Genomic DNA, 24,294 nt, shown 5'->3' with positions numbered 1-24,294 from the left:
AGTGTCGCCACACTGATTATGGGTGTCATCGAAATATATTGCAGCAATGCCACCGTGTGGTGATTAGTAAATAATGCAGTCTTCATTGGAATTGGCCCTGAGGGAAAAATAACATCTTACCCAGTCCGAAATAAATTCATAGACCCTAACACTTTTCCCAGATCTGAAATAAATTTATGAATTTGGTGGGTGTAGTCATTATTTTTTAATCATTGTTTGTGAAAAAGGATTGCAGTATGATGGAAGCCTCCACACTCACTCTATATCCGTCAATGTTGCTTTGATTTTGTTATTTTTGTTATTTCATGTATTATTTTGAACCATGTATGTTTATTTAATTTGATCCCTTAGGTCCTCGGGTGGGGTTGGATTGGGATTGGGGAGGAGGGTGTAACTTCATTTTGTATGTATTTATGTTTGCTGACGATTATTATTACTAATTAAAACACATTTGATCACCTTTTTTTTGTGCTTTTAGATCTAGGCTCAGTCTGAATGTCCGCCAGATGGCGCTATATATTATTAATTGCGTCGGTTGTCATGAATAATGGCGCCATCTGTCGGACATTTGGGCTGGGTCTAGGCTATGAGAATCAAGGGCTATTATGTATTTTTTTAAATTGTCAATTGATAGCCTACATCAGGGATGGGCAACTTTGATGGTGGTGGGGGCCACAAAAAAACGGAACTCATCATGAGGTGTACCCACATACCCACCCCACACCTTGCGAGCAAAACATTTTAACGGACCCCCCTCATGAAGGCAAATATAATATATTTCAGTTTTAACGTTCATTTCCTGCAATTCTACACATTTTGCCATGGGGCGGAGAGAATATTTTGTAATTGTATAACTAATTTCCTGCGATTCTACACATTCTGCCATAGGGTGGAGGCAAATGTTGGCAGTTTTTAATATGATAACTGATGATCAATGGGCCCCACCCCGGTTGGTAATTCGACCATGCTTACTACAAGTTTAGATAGCTGGCTGCTAGACTAATTTACCAATGTAAACGAAAAATGGAGCTGACATGGGCTGATGCACAACCAAATTTCGAAATTGCACCTTGTGTATTCTATGACTCTAACTCCACAGTACGTTGAGACCCCGACTGAAAGTGGGCCGCGGGGCCGCCAGTTGCCCATCCGTGGCCTACATGGATAGACAGGCCATAGCAAAATAGCAACCTCTCAAATTCATTGTAACCTACACGTGAGCAAGCAAGAATTATTCACTCCAAATAATTGAGGAACAAAAAGTGGGGCGGAACTTTAAGGCATTCGAACCATGTCTTCCGAGGTGCACCACCCGCGGACACTGGAAATTGAGTGTTCATAGAAATTGTTCCGTGCGGTAAGCATTGTATTCAAGATGGAGACCGCCAGTAAAATGAGCCTAGCAGCTCTACAACAACAAGATCCGTATATCAACAAACTTCTCGATGTTACCGGACAGGTAGCACTGTACACCTTTAATTCCAAAGCAAATGAATGGGTAAGCTCGCTAAAGGAGTCGCTGGTTTCTTCTGTTTACTGAAGGTAACTAGTTAGTTAACGCGATATCAGCTACGTAACGCGTTAACTAGCGAGCTAACTTTACCCTAGTTACCATATCTGCGTTAGTTTATCATTAGCATACTAGTTAGCTAGCTATATCAAGCCAACAAGCGTGTCTCTGCGGGATTGTGTAGCAAAGATAGTTTGCGAGTCTTTGGTTGTAGTTGGGTAACTAGCTAACTTAGCTACTTAACTAGCTAACTAGGCTAGTTCGTTACGTCGTTAGCATGCAACTTCAACTAGCCATGTTGTGCTAGCTACACTTAACAAAAATATAAACGTGTAAAATGTTGGTCCCATGTTTCATGAGCTGAAATAAAAGAAAGCAGAAATGTTCCATACGCACATAAAGCTTATTTATCTCAATTTGTGCACATTTGTTTGCGTCCCTGTTAACATTTATAATAATAATATAATAATATGCCATTTAGCAGACGCTATTATCCAAAGCGACTTAGTCACTTTTGCCAAGATAATCCATCCACCTGACAGGTATGACATGTCAAGAAGCTTATTAAACAGCATGATCATTACACATGTGCACCTTAATTGTGCAGTTTTGTCACACAACACAATACCACAGATGTCACTTACATTTACATTTTCGTCATTTAGCAGACGCTCTTATCCAGAGCGACTTACAAATTGGTGCATTCACCTTATGATAGCCAGTGGGACAACCACTTTACAATATTTTATTTAATATTTTTTGGGGGGTGGGGTAAGGGGGGGTAGAAGGATTACTTTATCCTATCCCAGGTATTCCTTAAAGAGGTGAGTTTTAAGTGTCTCTGGAAGGTGGTGAGTGACTCCACTGTCCTGGCGTCGTGAGGGAGCTTGTTCCACCATTGGGGTGCCAGAGCAGCGAACAGTTTTGACTGGGCTGAGCGGGAACTGTGCTTCAGCAGAGGTAGGGGGCCAGCAGGCCAGAGGTGGATGAACGCAATGCCCTTGTTTGGGTGTAGGGACTGATCAGAGCCTGAAGGTACGGAGGTGCCGTTCCCCTCACAGCTCCGTAGGCAAGCACCATGGTTTGTAGCAGATGCGAGCTTCAACTGGAAGCCAGTGAAGTGTGCAGAGGAGCGGGGTGACATGAGAGAACTTGGGAAGGTTGAACACGGGCTGCAGCGTTCTGGATGAGTTGTAGGGGTTTAATGGCACAGGCAGGGAGCCCAGCCAACAGCGAGTTGCAGTAATCCAGACGGGAGATGACAAGTGCCTGGATTAGGACCTGTGCCACTTCCTGTGTAAGGCAGGGTCGTACTCTGCGAATGTTGTAGAGCATGAACCTACAGGATCGGGTCACCGCCTTGATGTTAGCGGAGAACGACAGGGTGTTGTCCAGGGTCACGCCAAGGCTCTTTGCACTCTGGGAGGAGCACACAACGGAGTTGTCAACCGTGATGGCGAGATCATGGAACGGGCAGTCCTTCCCCGGGAGGAAGAGCAGCTCCGTCTTGCCGAAGTTCAGCTTGAGGTGGTGATCCGTCATCCACATTGAGGAAGCGCGCACTTGGCATGCTGACTGCAGAAATGTCCATCAGAGTTGTTGCCAGAGAATTGAATGTTCGTTTCTCTACCATAAGCCGCCTCCAACGTTGTTTTAGAGAATTTGGCAGTACGTCCAACTGGCCTCAAAACAGCAGACCACGAGTATGGCCTCGTGTGGGTGAGTGGTTTGCTGATGTCAGTGTTGTGAACAGAGTGCGCCATGGTGGCGATGGGGGTATGGGCAGGCATAAGATACGTACAACGAACACAATTGCATTTTATTTATGGCAATTTGAACGCACAGAGATACAATGACGAGATCCTGTGGCCCATTGTCGTGCCATTCATCCGCCGCCATCACCTCATGTTTCAGCATGATAATGTTGCAACAATCTGTAGACAATTCCTGGAAGCTGAAAATGTCCCAGTTCTCCCATGGCTTGCATGCTCACCAGACATGTCACCCATTGAACATGTTTGGGATGCTCTGGATCAATGTGTACGACAGCATGTTCCAGTTCCCGCCAATATCCAGCAACTTCGCACAGCCATTAAAGAGGAGTGGGACAACATTCCACAGGACACAATCAACAACCTGATCAACTCTATGCGAAGGAGATGTGTCGCGCTGCATGAGGCAAATGGTGGTCACACCAGATACTGACTGGTTTTCTGATCCACGCCCATACCTTTTTTTAAAGGTACAGTTAAAGTCGGAAGTTTACATACACTTAGGTTGGAGTCATTAAAACTTGTTTTTCAACCACTACACACATTTCTTGTTAACAAACTATAGTTTTGGCAAGTCGGTTAGGACATCTACTTTGTGCATGACACAAGTAATTTTTCCAACAATTGTTTACAGACAGATTATTTCACTTATAATTCACTGTATCACAATTCCGGTGGGTCAGAAGTTTACATACACTAAGTTGACTGTGCCATTAAACAGCTTGGAAAATTCCAGAAAATTATGTCATGGCTTTAGAAGCTTCTGATAGGCTAATTGACATAATTTGCGTCAATTTGAGGTGTACCTGTGGATGTATTTCAAGGCCTACCATCAAACTCAGTGCCTCTTTGCTTGACATCATGGGAAAATCAAAATAAAACAGCCAAGACCTCAGATTGATTTGCACCAAAGTCGCACCAAAGTATGTTCATCTCTAGGAGACAGAACGAGTCTCCTTCCTGAGCGGTATGACGGCTGCGTGGTCCCATGGTATTTATACTTGCGTACTATTGTTTGTACAGATGAATGTGGTACCTTCAGGCGTTTGAAAATTGCTCCCAAGGATGAACCAGACTTGTGGAGGTCTACAATTTTTTTTCTGAGGTCTTGGCTGATTTCTTTTGATTTTCCCATGATGTCAAGCAAAGAGGCACTGAGTTTGATGGTAGGCCTTGAAATACATCCACAGGTACACCTCCAATTGCCTCAAATTATGTCAATTAGCCTATCAGAAGCTTCTAAAGCCAAGACATCATTTTCTGGAATTTTCCAAGCTGTTTAAAGGTACAGTCAACATAGTGTATGTAAACTTCTGACCCACTGGAATTGTGATACAGTGAATTATAAGTGAAATAATCTGTCTGTAAACAATTGTTGGAAAAATTACTTGTGTCATGCACAAAGTAGATGTCCTAACCGACTTGCCAAAACTCTAGTTTGTTAACAAGAAATTTGTGGAGTGGTTGAAAAACGAGTTTTAATGACTCCAACCTAAGTGTATGTAAACTTCCGACTTCAACTGTATGACCAACAGATGCATATCTGTATTCCCAGTCATGTGAAATCCATAGATTAAGGCCTAATTCATTTATTTCAATTGACTGATTTCCATATATGAACTGTAACTCAGTAAAATCTTTGAAATTGTAGCATGCTACATTTTATATAAGTATAGAGAAAGGAATTACAAACACACACACAGTAATTTAATAGGATCTACATGTTGCTAAGTACCAAAAACGGTAGGTTTATGAGGATGACATGCAAGAGATCTGTCATTCATTCATTGCTATTGCCTCATTAAAAAACAACAGGGAAATTGGAAATCTGACTTCAGTTCGTTTAACTGTGAACTCCAAAAATAAATTGTCTCCGACTGGGAAAAATAGTTTTGAACGGTCATTCAACTCAGAATTCCAAGTCTGGAACTCAGGCCTTTTTCTAGAGCTCCGACCAGAAGATAACTGACATCATGATTTTACCTAATATTTTTCAGAGTTACCAGTTGTCCTGAAAGCACCATGTGATCATTGATCTCCTGAAGAAGCTATCCCTTTCCCTTTCTTTCTGTGCCCCCAAATGTTTGGATATACTGGTAAAGTTACCAGCTTGTTAGCTAGCTAGGCAATGAGGTACTGTGACCGCCCCAGACATGTTTTAGGAATGTAAAATGCAGTCACAGTGATCTGTTATAGGAAGAACAAAAATTACGCCGGTAATATGGGTCAGATCTTTTGACCTGTGTAAAAACTGCTAGCTGGAGCTCGTCTGAGCGGTCGGCTGTGAATGCCCTCACCCGCTAGTACTTAATGCTGATTCACTAAGATCTGCCCACTATCGTGTTACAAACTTTGGTGGCCACGATTTAAAAGGAGCTATTTCTATTTCTCAATCTCAACTCGTAATTAAAGCGTGCCTCCCATTCGCCATTCGGCTGCATAGGGTTGCACCCTTAGCCTGCCTACTGTTGATGATCAGCACGTCACCCACCACTTGACCACTTTGCAATGTGAGTTTGAGGCAGTAGAATTGTTTGAAACCTGAACGTTTTACTTTACTTCAAATAATGAGGCATGCCTTACCTTGCTTCAAAGTAGCCTTGTGAAAATCCATCCATAAAAACATGGAGGCAATTATTTTATAAAGACTTCTTTCATGCCAATAACCAGCATTTCTCTCCTGTTCTATTGGTTTTCATATCAACTTACTCTCATTGTCCAGAATCCAAAGGCACAATTCTAGTCATATTAGCAACCCATCATAGTTGTTGCTATTAGATTCCCCCTCTTTCTGAGTTTCTAACTGAGATTTTCATCTTTGTCACATATGGAACTGCTCGTATTAGGTGCGCTGTTTAGAACAGTGTTTTCCGCTAATTGCATTTTGGCAAATGTTTGAAAATTCTGTTTTATTAGCTGCTTCATTACAGGAGTTGCATGTTCAATAATAGGCTGTAGCCTTTTGACTGTAAGACGATAGGCTTGCTATTGTTGCATGTTTCCATTAAGGACTTAATGAAAAATGTCCGGTCCATGTACAGTGGGGGAAAAAAGTATATAGTCAGCCACCAATTGTGCAAGTTCTCCCACTTAAAAAGATGAGAGAGGCCTGTAATGTTCATGATAGGTACACGTCAACTATGACAGACAAATTGAGGGAAAAAAATCCAGAAAATCACATTGTAGGATTTTTAATGAATTTATTTGCAGATTATGGTGGAAAATAAGTATTTGTTCACCTACAAACAAGCAAGATTTCTGGCTCTCACAGACCTGTAACTTCTTCTTTAAGAGGCTCCTCTGTCCTCCACTCGTTACCTGTATTAATGGCACCTGTTTGAAGTTGTTATCAGTATAAAAGACACCTGTCCACAACCTCAAACAGTCACACTCCAAACTCCACTATGGCCAAGACCAAAGAACTGTCAAAGGACATCAGAAACAAAATTGTAGACTTGCACCAGGCTGGGAAGACTGAATCTGCAATAGGTAAGCAGCTTGGTTTGAAGAAATCAACTGTGGGAGCAATTATTAGGAAATGGAAGACATACAAGACCACTGATAATCTCCCTCGATCTGGGGCTCCACGCAAGATCTCACCCCATGGGGTCAAAATGATCACAAGAACGGTGTGCAAAAATCCCAGAACCACACGGGGGGACCTAGTGAATGACCTGCAGAGAGCTGGGACCAAAGTAACAAAGCCTACCATCAATCAATCATCAATCAATTTTATTTTATATAGCCCTTCGTACATCAGCTAATATCTCGAAGTGCTGTACAGAAACCCAGCCTAAAACCCCAAACAGCTAGTAATGCAGGTGTAGAAGCACGGTGGCTAGGAAAAACTCCCTAGAAAGGCCAAAACCTAGGAAGAAACCTAGAGAGGAACCAGGCTATGAGGGGTGGCCAGTCCTCTTCTGGCTGTGCCGGGTGGAGATTATAACAGAACCATACCAAGATGTTCAAAAATGTTCATAAGTGACAAGCATGGTCAAATAATAATCAGGAATAAATCTCAGTTGGCTTTTCATAGCCGATCATTAAGAGTTGAAAACAGCAGGTCTGGGACAGGTAGGGGGTTCCATAACCGCAGGCAGAACAGTTGAAACTGGAATAGCAGCAAGGCCAGGCGGACTGGGGACAGCAAGGAGTCACCACGGCCGGTAGTCCCGACGTATGGTCCTAGGGCTCAGGTCTCTCAGTTGGCTTTTCATAGCCGATCATTAAGAGTTGAAAACAGCAGGTCTGGGACAGGTAGGGGTTTCGTAACCGCAGGCAGAACAGTTGAAACTGGAATAGCAGCAAGGCCATACCGCCCCAACAGATCTACAGATGATGCAATCTCTATTGTACTCCACACTGCCCTTTCCCACCTGGACAAGAGGAACACCTACGTGAGAATGCTATTCATTGACTACAGCTCAGCATTCAACACCATAGTGCCCTCAAAGCTCATCACTAAGCTAAGGATCCTGGGACTCAACACCTCCCTCTGCAACTGGATCCTGGACTTCCTGACGGGCCGCCCCCAGGTGGTAAGGGTAGGTAACAACACATCTGCCACACTGATCCTCAACACGGGGGCCTCTCAGGGGTGCGTGCTCAGTCCCCTCCTGTACTCCCTGTTCACCCATGACTGCATGGCCAGGCACAACTCCAACACCATCATTAAGTTTGCAGACGACACAACAGTGGTAGGCCTGATCACCGACAACGATGAGACAGCCTATAGGGAGGAGGTCAGAGACCTGGCCCTGTGGTGCCAGGATAACAACCTCTCCCTCAACGTGACCAAGACAAAGGAGATGATTGTGGACTACAGCAAAAAAAAGAGGACTGAGCACGCCCCCATTCTCATCTATGGGGCTGTAGTGGAACAGGTTGAGAGCTTCAAGTTCCTTGGTGTCCACATCACCAACGAACTATCATGGTCCAAACACACCAAGACAGTCGTGAAGAGGGCACGACAAAGCCTATTCCCCCTCAGGAGACTGAAAAGATTTGGCATGGGTTCTCAGATCCTCAAATTATACAGCTGCACCATCGAGAGCATCCTGACTGGTTGCATCACTGCCTGGTATGGCAACTGCTTCCTGCCATCCAGGACCTCTATACCAGGCGGTGTCAGAGGAAGGCCCTCAAAATTGTCAGACTCTAGCCACCCTAGTCATAGACTGTTCTCTCTGCTACCGCACGGCAAGCGGTACTGGAGTGCCAAGTCTAGGTCCAAAAGACTTCTCAACAGCTTCTACCCCCAAGCCATAAGACTCCTGAACAGCTAATCATGGCTACCCGGACTATTTGCACGGCTGTAAGTAAGCATTTCACTGTAATGTCTGCACCTGTTGTATTCGGCGAATGTGGCCAATAAAATTGGATTTGATTTGATTTGAAGGAAGGGAACTCTGACCCTACCGGGAAGGAAGGGAACGCTGACCCTACCGGGAAGGAAGGGGACGCTGACCCTACCGGGAAGGAAGGGGACGCTGACCCTACCGGGAAGGAAGGGGACGCTGACCCTACCGGGAAGGAAGGGGACGCTGACCCTACCGGGAAGGAAGGGGACGCTGACCCTACCGGGTAGGAAGGGGACGGGAGGACGCTGACCCTACCGGGAAGGGGACGCAGGGACGCTGACCCTACAGGGTAGGAAGGGTACTATAACCCTGGAACTAGCACGGTGCTGGCAGGCGTGGCTGGAGAATCCCCAATGTCCTGGCTGCACTTGACATCTGCAGTAGCTGCAGGCTGTGGCTCCATCCTAGGAGCGGTCAAAGAATCCACTGCTGGCTTGGGCTCCGTTCCAGGAGGGGGAGAGGCAGGTGGAGACTTTGTTCCAGGGCAGCAGACAGTCGAGGATCCCCACTGGGAGGAGAGGACGACTCCGCAACGGCAACCAGAACAGGCCCCATGGCAGCGGCTGGCTTGGAGCGGGAGTCTCCTTAACAATGGCTAGTCAAAGCTCTGGCTGAGGGGGGTGCAGACCTTGGTGTGCTGGACTGTGCACTCTGGAGTTGTCTTCATCTGTGGAGAGCAGAAGCGGACCTGGCGCTCCTGTGCCTCTGGCCAGGAGGGCCTAGAGTACACCCTCCTGATCTCTTCCCTCTCACTTGGCTCTGTCATATCCTCACATGGCCTCTCCTATCATTGCTACGCAGACGACACACAACTAATCTTCTCCTTTCCCCCTTCTGATAACCAGGTGGCGAATCGCATCTCTGCATGTCTGGCAGACATATCAGTATGGATGACGGATCACCACCTCAAGCTGAACCTCGGCAAGACGGAGCTGCTCTTCCTCCCGGGGAAGGACTGCCCGTTCCATGATCTCGCCATCACGGTTGACAACTCCGTTGTGTCCTCCTCCCAGAGTGCGAAGAGCCTTGGCGTGACCCTGGACAACACCCTGTCGTTCTCCGCTAACATCAAGGCGGTGACCCGATCCTGTAGGTTCATGCTCTACAACATTCGGAGAGTACGACCCTGCCTTACACAGGAAGCGGCACAGGTCCTAATCCAGGCACTTGTCATCTCCCGTCTGGATTACTGCAACTCGCTGTTGGCTGGGCTCCCTGCCTGTGCCATTAAACCCCTACAACTCATCCAGAATGCCGCAGCCCGTCTGGTCTTCAACCTTCCCAAGTTCTCTCACATCACCCCGCTCCTCCGCACACTACACTGGCTTCCAGTTGAAGCTCGCATCTGCTACAAGACCATGGTGCTTGCCTACGGAGCTGTGAGGGGAACGGCACCTCCGTACCTTCAGGCTCTGATCAGTCCCTACACCCAAACGAGGGCATTGCGTTCATCCACCTCTGGCCTGCTGGCTCCCCTACCTCTGCTGAAGCACAGTTCCCGCTCAGCCCAGTCAAAACTGTTCGCTGCTCTGGCACCCCAATGGTGGAACAAGCTCCCTCACGACGCCAGAACAGCGGAGTCACTCACCACCTTCCGGAGACATTTGAAACCCCACCTCTTTAAGGAACACCTGGGATAGGATAAAGTAATCCTTCTAAATTGTAAAGTGGTTATCCCACTGGCTATAAGGTGAATGCACCAATTTGTAAGTCGCTCTGGATAAGAGCATCTGCTAAATTACGTAAATGTAATAGAGCAGCTCCTCGTAGTCCCTCTGCAGCTCCCAACTTGAGAGGGTGTGGTTACTCCATTACCACTGAGGAAGCCTGGAGCAGGGCTTGAAGAATCTTGGATGGGAGAGGGGTGTAAGGCCTCACAGCTCATCCTCGGGTGCGTGGCTACTTTGTGTGGGCTGAGGTGGGATACCTAAACATCTCAACTATAGCAGGCCAGAATCCGGCGATACGAAGGACCATGTTAAAAAATATATATATAAAAACGTTAGTCGCTAAATTCGGCTCAAAGGACCATGTAAAAACGGCTATCCGGAACTCGTCTGAGCGGTCAGCTTTGAATGCCCTCACCCGCTAGTACCTAATGCTGATTCACTCAGATCTGCCCACTATAGTGTTGTCCTGTCAGAACTTCATGTTGAGGCCCATTACTATACACTTTGTCACCACCACACACACAAACACTCGTGGACACATCTGCTTCCATATGAAGATGTTTATATAATTGTGTGGTTCTGGAAAGGCAGAATAATACAATCATTAAGATTCAGTTAGAGTAGACTAAATAAATATACATGCAATACAACAATAAGCAGATAAGAAAACTGACATAATATAAACATATCAAGGAATACAATAGTATAGCATCTACATCAAGAATATACAGCCAGAGAGGGAGAAATAAATAGGAGCTTTATGTCTCTCCCTATGGACTGGCTGAGATCTTATCTTAGGGCCTCTGAACATGCGCTAGAGACTATACATATTGCAGCAGGAGTATGCAAGTAATACAAACATTGCTAATACAATACTAATGAGGAGGCTAGTCACACTCAATGAACACACTTATTGCCATGAATTACAAAACTAGATGAAGTAGCATGCACAAGGTACATTCAAACAAACAGTAGAGCTAGCATTAGCCGAGCGCTAACAAACAACACTAACTTCTTACTTGGTTGGGGTACATTCAAACAAACAGTAGAGCTAGCATTAGCCAAGCGCTAGCAAACAACACTAACTTCTTATTGGTTGGGGTACATTCAAACAAACAGTAGAGCTAGCATTAGCTGAGCGCTAGCAAATAATACTAAGTTCTTACTTGCAAACTTATCTACACAGTTACGCTGCACAATAATGTAACCATAACTCACTACTATTGCACCCCCTATTAGCACAATAACATTCCCAACACTCACTTGTCAATGGACGAACAGCACTTCAGTAGAAAGGCAGCATGTGAAAAGTCTGTCAGCATCAAACTGTTCTTCTTTCTAAAGACTGCAAAGCACGCCTTAACATAAGGTGCCCTGGAGCATGTCCAAGCGCCCTGATTGGTTGGAACAAATGAATGAGTGATTGATAGGTCTGAAAGCCAGTCCGATTGAAAGGGCCAGAGTTTTTTACAACCTGGTTGGGCTACAATCAAGCCTTTTTCGCTGTAGTAATGGTGCAACTATGACACTATCGAATCTGCGCTCGCTTTTTTCTCTAGGGCACTTTGAAACAACAGTACAGCAAAGCCTTTTCAACATTACAACAATTATTATCTGGGAGATTGTTTTCCTAGTTGCACAGTGCTCCCAAAATATAACTCCTGGGTGCATAGCAAAATATTTTAGAGCCCTCGGCCTCGTTCAGCAGAACACAACGGTGTGCAATGTTTGATTCAACGGAAACTGCTGTTCTGAACGACCAGTTTTTTAAATATATTTTTCAAATACAAATGGTTACATCCCAAGAGCAGGGGCGCGTTCCTCTGCATGTAACATCTGAGCAGGGGGGACACGACCAATGATAGTGCCCAAAAGCCTGTTTTAGCATGGGCAGCGCCAATAAGGACTTTCACCTTTTTGAAGTAGTCAACTGGTTGGGACTTCCTATGGGTTAAGGAAGGATCACATAATTCCATCCAGGTCATCTGGCGGGATCAGCCAATAAATTATACTCCTGAGCAAACATTCCATAATTGCATGTGGCAGTAAATCGCCAACCTTGGCTTTATACCTGTTCAAACAACAAATTCCTGGTGGCAGTGTACGCACCCTTTCAGTTTGTACCAACTCATGGAACTCATAGAACGTTTAATGAACTGAACGCACCCAGACCAAATATCAGCTAACTTTTGCATGTTGTGATTCTTCTTCTTTTACTTGATGATCGATTCGTGTTCAGCAAGTTCAAGTTGTAATTTTTCTGCATATTTCCATTTCAGGAAAAGACCGAAATTGAAGGCACCTTATTTGTTTATGCCAGGTAATTGCTTTTTATGGTGACCTTTTTTGAAGGGGGCACTGTTATTGTAAAGATACTTAGCTAGCTAACTAGGGCCTAACCCCCTTTTATCTGTGGTTGTCTCACCACCTGTCCTCATGTCTATGCCTCCCTAATTGATCTCTTCCTCTCTCCCCTCACCTCCACCCTCCCTGTTGCTCTCTTCCTCTCTCCCCTCACCTCCACCCTCCCTAATTGATCTCTTCCTCTCTCCCCTCACCTCCACCCTCCCTGTTGCTCTCTTCCTCTCTCCCCTCACCTCCACCCTCCCTAATTGATCTCTTCCTCTCTCCCCTCACCTCCACCCTCCCTAATTGATCTCTTCCTCTCTCCCCTCACCTCCACCCTCCCTGTTGCTCTCTTCAATTTCACCACTCTCTTTGCTTTTATCTTTGAGACATGAACACATTTAGCCTAATAGTCTTTCTCCATTGCTCTCCAATAACCTGTCCACAGGTCTGCATCCCCTCATCATGGCTTCACCATCATGAATCGCCTGAGCACAGAGAATCTGGTGGAGCCCATCAACAAAGACCTTGAGTTTCAGCTCCAAGACCCCTTCCTGCTGTACAGAAATGCTAACTGTGAGTAGGCTATTTCATAATAGTCCACTAGTTAGTCTGAGATTTCAACCCCAATGGCTGCTTTGCAATAACTTAAAGATGGAGCTATTTAAAAAAAAAAAATTGTTACTGTCCATACCATGTAGCCTGCACTAGTGATTCGTGGGTTGACTCATAACCCGCAGTCCCCGTGGGTGGATGGGTTTAGGGTCATTAAATATTGTGTGGCTGAAGGGCGGGTGGGTGGCGGGCGGGTTGAATAACGATAAACAATATCTCAAAAAATCCATAAATGTATAATTATTGTGCAATATATATATAGGGCACATTGAGTTTAAATTTTTTTGTTTTAGGCTATCTGGTATTACTGCATAAACCTAAACTTTAGGGTTTAACTGTATGCGTGCCAAATAGCCTACACAGCCAATCGCCAAATAATGCTTTTGGGAAGGGCAGAAAATGTTAACATCAAGCCACAAAGGCAAAAATAACATTGTGGAACTTTAATTCAATAAGACAAAAGCTGTGAAAGGAGAGTTGAAAATAAAGAGAAGGGAGGGCCAGAAAAGTAATGTTTGTGGTAAAAGAGGATGATAGCAGTGCCGGCTATGTTATGTGTGATGATTGTGAGGCTGTATACAAATTTGAGTCACAAGACAGGACTTCAAATAGGCCTATGGCATCTCAAGGGAACTGTAGCCTACTGTTTAGATGGGTTAAATGGAAACTGAAATCTGGACATTGACTAACCAGAATAACCTACTGTTTTTTGGCAAACTCCAAAGTCCTCTGTCAATACTAGTCCCGTGCAAATTGACATCCCTGTGTTTTGAGAGAAATGTCTGAGTTTGACAGGTGTTGCTCCCGGTTTGAGCAAGAAAACAATAACTAATTCGATAAATTGAACGAAGTGCATAACCTACAGTGCATTCGGAAAGTATTCAGACCCCTTGACTTTTTCCACATTTTGTTACATTACAGCCTTATTCTAAAATGGATTCAATTGGGTTTTTTCTTCATCAATCTACACACAATACTCTATAATGACAAGTTTGGACACACCTACTCATTCAAGGGTTTTTCTTTAATAGTGAAGACATCAAAACTATGAAATAACACATATGGAATCATGTAGTAACCAAAACAGTGTTAAACAAATCAAAATATATTTTATATTTGAGATTATTCAAAGTAGCCACCCTTTGCCTTGATGACAGCTTTGCACACTCTTGACATTCTCTCCACCAGCTTCATGAGGTAGTTAAAAGTTAATTTGTGGAATTTCTTTCCTTCTTAATGCGTTTGAGCCAATCAGTTGTGTTGTGACAAGGTAGTGGTGGTATACAGAAGATAACCCTATTTGGTAAAAGACCAAGTCCATATTATGGCAAGAACCGCTCAAATAAGCAAAGAGAAACGACAATCCATCATTACTTTAAGACATGAAGGTCAGTCAATCCGGAAAATTTCAAGAACTTTAAAAAGTTTCTTCAAGTGCAGTCGCAAAAACCATAGAGCACTATGATGAAACTGGCTATCATGAGGACCGCCACAGGAAAGGAAGACCCAGAGTTACCACTGCTGCAGAGGATAAGGTCATTAGAGTTACCAGCCTCAGAAATTGCAGCCCAAATAAATGCTTCACAGAGTTCAAGTCACAGACACATCTCTACATCAGCTGTTCAGATGAGACTGCGTGAATCAGGCATTCATGGTTGAAATGCTGCAAAGAAACCACTACTAAAGGACACCAATAAGAAGAGACTTGTTTGGGCCAAGAAACACGAGCAATGGACATTCGACCGGTGGAAATCTGTCCTTTGGTCTGATGAGTCCAAATTTGAGATTTTTGGTTCCAACCGCCGTGTCTTTGTGAGACGCAGAGTAGGTGAACGGATGATCTCCGCATGTGTGGTTCCCACCTTGAAGCATGGAGGAGGAGGTGTGATGGTGACACTGTCAGTGATTTATTTCTGCAGCGATACACCATCCCATCTGGTTTGGGCTTAGTGGGACTATTATTTGCTTTTCAACAGGACAATGACCCAACCCACATCCAGGCTGTGTAAGGGCTATTTGACCAAGAAGGAGAGTGATGGAGTGCTGCATCATGTGACCTGGCCTCCACAATCACCCGACCTCAACCCAATTGAGATGGTTTGGGATGAGTTGGACCGCAGAGTGAAGGAAAAGCAGCCAACAAGTGCTCAGCATATGTGGGAACTCCTTCAAGACTGTTGGAAAAGCATTCCAGGTGAAGCTGGATGAGAGAATGCCAAGAGTGTGCAAAGCTGTCATCAAGGCAAAGGGTGGCTCCTTTGAAGAATCTAAAATATATTTAGATTTGTTTTAACACGTTTTTGGTTACTACATGATTCCATGTGTTATTTCATAATTTTGATGTCTTCACTATTATTCTACAATGTAGAAAATAGTCAAAAATAAAGATAAACCCTTGAATGAGTAGGTGTGTCCAAACTTTTGACTGGTACTATATATAAAAAATTAATAAATCAATATCACATTTACGTAAGTATTCAGACCCTTTACTCAATCCTTTCTTGAAGCGATTACAGCCTTGAGTCTTCTTGGGTATGGCGCTACAAGCTTGACACACCTGTATTTGGGGAGTTTCTCTCGTTGTTCTCTGCAGATCCTCTCAAGCTCTGTCAGGTTGGATGGGGAGCGTTGCTGCACAGCTATTTTCAGGTCTCTCCAGAGATGTTCGATCGGGTTCATGTTCGGGCTCTGGCTGGGCCACTCAAGGACATTCAGAGACTTGTCCTGAAGCCATTCCTGCGTTGTCTTGGCTGTTTGCTTAGGGTCATTGTCCTGGTGGAAGGTGAACCTTCGCCTCAGTCTGAGGTCCTGAGTGCTCTGGAGCAGGTTTTCATCAAGGGTCTCTCTGTACTTTGCTCCGTTCATCTTTCCCTCGATCCTGACTAGTTTCCCAGTCCCTGCCACTGAAAAACATCCCCACAGCAAGATGCTGCCACCACCATGCTTCACCGTAGGTATGATGCCAGGTTTCCTCCAGACGTGACGCTTGGCATTCAGGCCAAAGAGTTCAATCTTGGTTTCATCAGACCAGAGAATCTTGTTTCTCATGGTCTGAAAGTCTTTAGGTGCCTTTTGGCAAACTCCAAGCAGGTTGTCATGTGCCTTTTACTGAGGAGTGGCTTCCATCTGGCCACTCTACCATAAACGCCTGATTGGTGGAGTGCTGCAGAGATGGTTGTCCTTCTGGAAGGTTCTCACATCTCCACAGAGGAACTCTCATTGGGTTCTTGGTCACCTCCCTGACCAAGGCCTTCTCCCCCGATTGCTCAGTTTGGCCGGGCGGCCAGCTCTAGGAAGAGTCTTGGTTGTTCCAAACTTCTTCCATTTAAGAATGATGTAGGCCACTGTGTTCTTGAGGACCTTCAATGCTGCAGAAATGTTTTGGTACCCTTCCCCAGATCTGTGCCTTGACACAATCCTGTCTCGGAGCTCTACGGACAATTCCTTCGACCTCATGGCTTGGTTTTCTCTATGACATGCACTGTCAACTGTGGGACCTTATATAGACAGGTGTGTGCCTTTTCAAATGATATCCAATCAATTGAATTTACCACAGGTGGACTCCAATCAATCTAGAAACATCTCAAGGATGATCAATGGAAACAGGATGCACCTGAGCTCAATTTTGAGTCTCATAGGGAAGGGTCTGAATGCCTTTGTAAATAAGGTATTTCTGTTTTTTATTTTTAATACATTAGCAAACATTTCTAAACCTGTTTTTGCTTTGTCATCATGGGTTATTGTGTGTAGATTGATTTCTATTGCATCCATTTTAGAATAAGGCTTGTTGTGGAATATTCTAATCAAGTGAGAGAGACTTTGTCATTTCTTCAAACAATCATCTTAATTCAATTTCGATTTAATTATTGCAATAATGAAGCTGGTCGACCGCACACTCTGAAGTGTGTGTTGCAGAGAGCTTAAAATCATACAGAGAATACAGGGTCTTAAATAGCAGACCTAAAAATGCTTGGCTGGTTCCACCCCTCCCATGCAGATCGGGGGCATCATAAGCCACCTTGGGTTCATCTGGTGGTTATCTGCATGAGTGTTATTTTAGTCCTCCAGGCTAAGTTTCCCAAATGCAAGGATCTCCTCCAGGCTATCTGTATCTCGGTTACACACACCACATCTTGTCTATGGAATGCAGGCTGTAGCCATCATAAATCAATTGTCAGCTCAAGCGATCTCTAGTGACCATACGTCCAGATTAGCTGCAGGGAGCTAGAGTGGAAACCATCCCTTTACAAAATCACAGCATTAGTAGAACAGAAATGTCTTACTATTTGTTAAGTATATCATTTAACTATTCATATCAAACAAATCAGGTAAATACGTAATTTTTCTCTCACAGGCTGTAACGTAACAAAGTGGAAAAAGTAAAGGGGTCTGAATACTTTCCAAAGGCACTGTATATATGAAGGGCCTACATGTGTCGACTTTCACAGTGAATGCTTTTGTTTATACGTTTTGTGCCAAGAATTGAACATCGCCAAATGCATAATTTAAAAAAGATTGCACATCTGGAATAACGGATGTTCTGGGGTAATAAATACATAACCAATGTTCTCTAGTAATGCTAGTCCCTTGCGAATAGGGCTATAGCCTTAATAATAACTCCTGCAGAATTAAGCATTTCTTGCAGTAAAATTATACACCAAATGTAGGCACCAAATGTAGGACTTGGGAACAGGAGTGGAGAAATATGATTTATTTATTTCTGCATCTTGAGAGAATGTAAAGCTCAGTTAGATACCATCTGTAGAGGTGCTGTCTTCATCATAAATGTGTCATAAAAGCTGATAGTATTTCAACCACATCAAATATGCATCGAAGCCGAACTGAAATCTTATCAGAAACACGTTGGGTCGTTTTCACAGCTTTCTTTTTCCTTACAACCGGTCAAACTGATGGAAGTTTTCCACAGAAAATAGTTTTTGTTGTTGTTGCTTTATTGTATTTTCTCCCCAGTTCCTAAATGTCTTTGCTCCGCGAAAGATGACAGAGAGAACTTCACCGACGTCAACTATATTGAAGCATTCATTCTATCGATCTATTACATTATTCTGTTGAGTAAGGGTTTATTTAGTCTTCTGGGGCAACATATAATGACAGAAGAGAAGCTACATGTATCTAATTATAGACAAGTTGACTAACAAATAGCCTACCAAAATGTCGGAAATTAGAAGCAGAAATCCCAGCACCCCCTGTCCAAAAATTATTCTGCAGTCTGAATGTAGCCTATAATGTATTTTCTATATTTGCGGGCTAGGGTTGGGTACGAGCCTCAGATTTTCACTTTATCACTTATAGTCTGGAGGTTGCGGATGGGTTATTAGCAATTGTGGGCGGGTGTGGGTGAACAAACAGCTGACCCGCGCACCACTAGCTTGCACATCTAGAAGATTAAATTCTATATCCAGAATTTAGTCTACAGGAAAGGTGAGAAGAAAGTGTGGGGATAACAAGGGTCATGTTAAAATTCCTTTTTAGATTAGTAGTTAACCAACATTTTATGTTTTTATGGATTATCTAAACATAAGGGTAATTCCATTGGAACAGAATAACACTGAGACTCAGATTTTTCACTTTAAAATGTACACCAAACAAAAACCATTGATTTCAACTCTATGCACAAGGACTACTTTTTAAGAATTTCCACTGAAACTTTTACAAAAACACATTTACAGGAAGAAATGTGCAGATACAAAGTTTGATAACAGAATAAAACTAAGAGAGATTTTACCGTAATTCTGTTACCAAACTTCACATCTACGCAGTTTTTCCAGTAATTTGTTTTTGTTTTTACTGTGTCAATTGTTCAAAGTAGTCATTGTATGGTTTGTTTAAACTTACAAATCAATGTTTTTTGTTTGGCATACATTTAAAGTGAAAAATCTGATATTCCGTTTCCGTGGATTTGCCCATAACTATATTTCCATTAAAAGAGCTGCGGGTGTACATCTTATGTATTACTAGGCTACATTTAGCATTGAATGTGCTATTTATGTAATGTGCCCCCAGATAAATAAGGAAGATCGTCAATGTTTTATAAACACATTTTGGGAATTAAGTTGCAAAGCACTGCTTGCACACAGGCATTACAGATCTGTCAAACTGTGTGGAATTCAAAAGAGAACTTGAAAGATTTCAGACCCTTTGATGACTAGGGGGTTACGTCTTTTACTGCAATCCCTTCATACGATCTACTATTTAATTTTCCTGTTTAGTCCAATGGGAAAATAACATTACCCTGTCTGTGCAGCAGACAGACACACATCAAACCCAGGCAGACATACAGGAAAATAACACACATTTACACATGCTCCCTCTGACATAATTCCACCACTTCAATCCCCTTCCATGCTGACCACTGCATAGATATACATGCACACAAATTCACCAGACAGACATTGACACACTAAACACACTACCCCTCCAGTCAGACTTGCCTCTGAATGCACTCAGCAGACAACGTCCCAGGGTTCTCTGGAAGATGACCTTCCCCTTGTGCCGGAGGTCACGCTGAGGCTGATGGTGCGCAGTGAGCAGGAACATCTCCTCTGATAGGTCTCCTCCGCCAATGGCTTCACACTAACAGGGGTCAACCCAGCCCAGGAGCTCAGTCTGAGGAAAAGTATGTCTGTCAGGCCCAAGGGCCTCTATGGCCCGGAGCCGCCTGGAAACCACCTCATGGATGGGATGGATACAGCACGTCTGCTCTCAGCGGTAGTTCTGTAGGCGTCTGATCCAGTCATCCAGAGGGGCAGCGTTATCTGGAACCCTGTGACTCCTCCTCAGTCATCTAGTGCCTGCAGGCCCCTGGGGAGGGAATGCAAGACTATCCTGGAAAAGTGGGGTTCTTGGCTGTCTTTGAGACTCGTAAAGGGATGGTGACTTATTCTGTTTACCATGATTCCAAGGTTTATCTCCTGCCTTCCCTCGTATTCCACACATCTGTTAGTGGAGGGTTGTATCAGTGCTTCAACCGGTTAGAGAATGTGAATGTGGCCTGTTTAGAGAAACACACACCTGTTTATGCATCCCAGGGTTCCCCAGGCACCAAACACTACTGTTGCTAGGTTACCAGCCTCGGAGGGAAACACTCCTGTCACACACTGTTTCCTCAGAAAGTCCCGTGTGGCTCAGTTGGTAGAGCATTGCGCTTGTAGTGCCAGGGTTGTGGGTTCGATTCCCACAGCGGACCAGTATGAAAAAACTATGAGTGTATGCATTCACTACTGTAAGTCGCTCTGGATAAGAGCGTCTGCTAAATGACAAAACATTTTTTTTTAAATAAAGTTGCTGAACTCAACTAAAATATCCCACTTCCTAAGGGATGCGGCTCTAGTGAACCCTTCTCCCTCCCATTATCTCTTCTAGTCAGTCATATTTCACTCTTGTCTCTGTGTCCCTCCTACAGTGGGTATATACAGCATCTGGTTTTACGATAAGAAGGACTGCCAGCGCATCGCTCAGCTCATGGTGAAGTGAGTATGGCCCGGTGAAACACACCACCACTAACCCACATATGAATACCATCATCACCCATACCACTGGGGGAGCCATTTAGCACTTTACAGACATGAGATTGTATTGTGTGTTTGTTTCTCTTGTTGTGTCTCTGTCCTCCAGGATTGTGAAGCAGGAAGCCTTGCAGGCTCACCGGGGCTCCCCAGAGATGGCCGACGTCCCTGGGAGGACCAATGGCTGCTCGGAACCCCGCCCCATCGACATTCTGGAGCTCCTCAGCAAGGCCAAAGATGAATACCACAGGGTGAGAGACGGGAGCAGTCTTCACAATCAAGTCATCACCCGGGCCACACGCACACACACACACACACACACACGTGACCACAGTCCAGAAAATAGTATTTTTGGACAGACTTTACTGCCCTCTCTTCTTATACACACACACACAGAAGGGATAAAAATGTGAATAAATATTATTCCAACAGTGTGCACCCAGCTGTGGATGGGGTAGCAATGTCCCCCTGCTGTTTCTCTCTCTTACTCAGTTAAGAACTCACTGTCTTGTCTGTCTGTCTTAGTTACTCTTTATTGATGTCACTCTCTTTCCTTAGATCTTAGTCCTGCTGCCCAGTGTTTTTCTTTGTTTTAATTGCTGAGATTGCACACACCCATCCCAATTTACATTCATCTGAACACACTAGTAGGAATGTCAAAATAATAAATATGTCTGTGTGTTAACTAGACTCAGGCGGGGGAAACGGAAATGTCCGTTACTACTGAGCAGAGTGTGAACACAGAGACGCTGAAATCAGCCGGTGACACTACAGAGCGCGCTCACAGCGCCTCACAGCCAGAACAGGTACGTACCACTCTAGTTGAAATTACTGTACTATGTCTGATGACACGCTACCTGTACCAAGTGTTCTCTCACATGACTGAAATGACTGTTACTTGTCAGTCATTGAATGTTTACTGTATAAGTATGTTTCATATTGACTGTTGTAACTGTATTTGCAGAGCTCCCACTCTGGCCAGAGGCAGATCACCGTGGAGGAGCTGTTTGGCAGTTCTCTACCCAAGGAGGCCAGCCTGCTGCCAGCCATGCCCATCCAGAGTTCCACAGACCCTGCTGCCCCGGGCCCCGTCAGCTTCCTCAAGACCCAGAGTTACGCCCCACCCATCCCTTTCCATCCCTTACTGGCCCCCCACCTCACAGCTGACCCAGGGGGCAACAACCGGCACCTCACCCCTGGTCTGATCCCCCTGATGGAGGCCAGAGGGGGCCCTGGCCCAAGCTACACCTTTTACCCCGTGTTCCCCGGTGGACCTTCAGGAGACCCCCAACCCCAGCACTCTGTGTCCCCACTGTTGGTTACTCCATCTGGGGCTGAGGCTTGCGGTCCTCCCCCTGGCCCTCTGTCGGCCTACCTGGGGCAGGATCTCCTGGGCTCGCTGAAACCCAGCCCCTCTGACCTCCACAAACCCGCCCTCGCACCTAGCGTCTTGCCCAGCCCGCTGGCCACGCCCCAGAGCTTCAGAGAGCCAATCCCCAAGCCCGCTGCCCTCGGCAGCATGCCCACAGGCCATGTGCAGGTAACCAGCTGCTTTTGCCCCTGTTCTTTTTTTGTGATGCGTACTTAGTGTAATCTGTCATGTCTGAAGGACTCCCTTATTTACTCAGCCGCAGATTAAAGAAATTGATGTGTTCGCTCAATCTCAGAAACTGTCGAAAACCATGCCAGTAAGTATGATTGTGTTATCATGATGTAGATGGCTTTGATTGTACAAGTCTCTGTGTTCACATGATGTAGATGGCATCCTCTTCCTGCCCTCTCTCTTTCTCTTGTCCATCCAAGGCTGTCCCTATGAAGGCGGATCTTGTGGTACCGGGGGCAGAGCACTCCGTTCTGCTCTCACCGAGCGCCTTTCAGCATTCTGTTGCCAAGACAACGGAAGTGCAGAGGCAAGCTGCCCCTCCCTCCCCTCCGCCCGCAGCCACAGGGGTCATGGAGCTCCCCCAACCCCCCTACAACAGGACCCAGCTACAGGACACACTCATCCACCTCATCAAGGTAGAGCGAGAGATGAAGCCTTTTTCACCCCAGACCCTGGCCTTGTGTTTCAAGTCTTTTGTCAAGTTCAGGGTTTTATACTGCAGATTTCAACTTGCCGTTGTTGACATTTATGAAATGCTCATGAACTGCTTATAAATGGGTTATGAAGTCCTTCTGTATATGCCCTTCAAATTAAGTGTTACCCAAACGTATTACTTAAAAGCGATATGCAATGAACTGAAGCAGTTGTGTGAAGTCTGGAAACTTGTTTGTTACTGTTATACAAAATGACTGGAAGATAACTCTTCTCCCTCTTGTGTTTATGCCTGTGCAGAATGACCCAGCGTTTCTCAGTGCCATCCACGAGGCCTATCTCCACAGTCTCTCCCAGGACCTGAGCCACGTCAAGCTATAGTCTCAGTCCAAACCTGGGGCTGGGCCCGGACACGTCTGGACAGGGGCACCAGCCAACCAAACCTACAGGTACTGGACCACTGGGTGCTACTGCTGGCCATGTGCAGAGACACAGACTGGCTCTGTACCTCTGGAGCAGCAATGGGACTGCAGGAGGAGGACAGGACTCGAACCTAGGAGGCTCACATCATGGCTCTCCTACCCTGTGTGGAGGAGAAGGTGAAGGGGAGATGTCACACGTGACGGTAGTGTCAAATCAAGTACGCACTCTAGTAGGAAATATTGTTCCTCTCTTCTGTTGATGAGAAATAAACCCCTGGGGAAGGAGGATGATGATGAGGTGGATGACCATAAACCCTCATATCTCTTGGGAAAGAGCCTTCGGCCCACTGTGGTGGGGTCAGTGCTTAGGGACTTGCTGTGCAAGCCAAACTTCATTCAACTCCAGGTCCACTTCCTTGTTCTGCCTCAGTACAGCTGGGATTTTACACACACTCTCTATCGTACCCCCTCTCTCCTCTTTCTCAATCTCTCGTGTTCCTTCTTTCTGTCATTCGCTCACCCCATTCACCACCACCAGCCTCTATCACTATGCCTGTTAAGGGACGTGTGCAATAGATTGCAATGCCTTTTGGGAGATTATAGTTTTTTATATAACCAGGCTTCTTAAGTGTGTTTTTTCCCAAGGGTTTAGACATAGAATTGTTGTATTAATTTAGGCCCTATTCTGTGGGGTTTTGCAGTAAAAGCTACTGCAACACTGAACCTGAGCTAACTGCATTCATCGAAAGGATTATCTTGTTTAATAAGGTCGATGTCCGCGCACCCGAGGAAATATAATTGGACTAATAAAAAAATCCCCATAAGAATCTGTCAGTTTAAGCTAGAGATATCTGTATGTCGCACTTACGCATCTGCGGTGAAAGGTGACAGAGCTAGAGCGCTGTTTGTCAGACCATGAGACATCCTGAAAATCGGTCTTCTCATAAAATCATCTGTAGCGTCCAAACGGTGACCCCTCTATAGAAGGATGAGACTCATAAACACGATGGTGTTCTCCGTTTTGCCTACACCCTCCAT

The 24,294-nt window shown here is 44.9% G+C and overlaps 1 protein-coding gene across 2 annotated transcripts; it reads left to right on the top strand.

Moving 5' to 3' along the window:
- Positions 1-1,340: 1,340 nt before the first annotated feature.
- LOC121545478 (mRNA-decapping enzyme 1A) lies at positions 1,341-24,129 on the top strand. Of its 2 annotated transcripts, XM_041856031.2 has the most exons (10): positions 1,341-1,498; positions 12,592-12,632; positions 13,107-13,234; positions 20,697-20,763; positions 20,909-21,050; positions 21,489-21,605; positions 21,764-22,339; positions 22,428-22,487; positions 22,603-22,818; positions 23,135-24,129. In XM_041856031.2, the coding sequence occupies exons 1-10, from the start codon at positions 1,376-1,378 to the stop codon at positions 23,213-23,215; spliced, it is 1,551 nt and encodes a 516-aa protein (XP_041711965.2). In that variant the 5' UTR covers positions 1,341-1,375; the 3' UTR covers positions 23,216-24,129. The 2 variants fall into 2 exon arrangements, with proteins under 2 accessions (XP_041711965.2, XP_041711966.2); XM_041856032.2 differs by lacking the exon at positions 22,428-22,487 and having other exon boundaries at positions 1,342-1,498.
- Positions 24,130-24,294: the final 165 nt, after the last annotated feature.

This window comes from Coregonus clupeaformis, chromosome 30 (genome assembly GCF_020615455.1).
Source record: "Coregonus clupeaformis isolate EN_2021a chromosome 30, ASM2061545v1, whole genome shotgun sequence".
Taxonomy (NCBI): Eukaryota; Metazoa; Chordata; class Actinopteri; order Salmoniformes; family Salmonidae; genus Coregonus; species Coregonus clupeaformis.
Note: the sequence above shows the minus strand (reverse complement) of the source record. Positions and strands in the feature narration are given on the sequence as shown.

What these genes read in the sequence shown, in the direction of transcription:
- LOC121545478 (XM_041856031.2), top strand. Translation starts at nt 1,376, where the DNA reads ATGGAGACCGCCAGTAAAATGAGCCTAGCAGCTCTACAACAACAAGAT. An exon ending in GCTGTACAGAAATGCTAACT is followed by an intron (nt 13,235 to 20,696) that starts GTGAGTAGGCTA and finishes TCCCTCCTACAG; the next exon opens with TGGGTATATACAGCATCTGG. An exon ending in CACTCATCCACCTCATCAAG is followed by an intron (nt 22,819 to 23,134) that starts GTAGAGCGAGAG and finishes ATGCCTGTGCAG; the next exon opens with AATGACCCAGCGTTTCTCAG.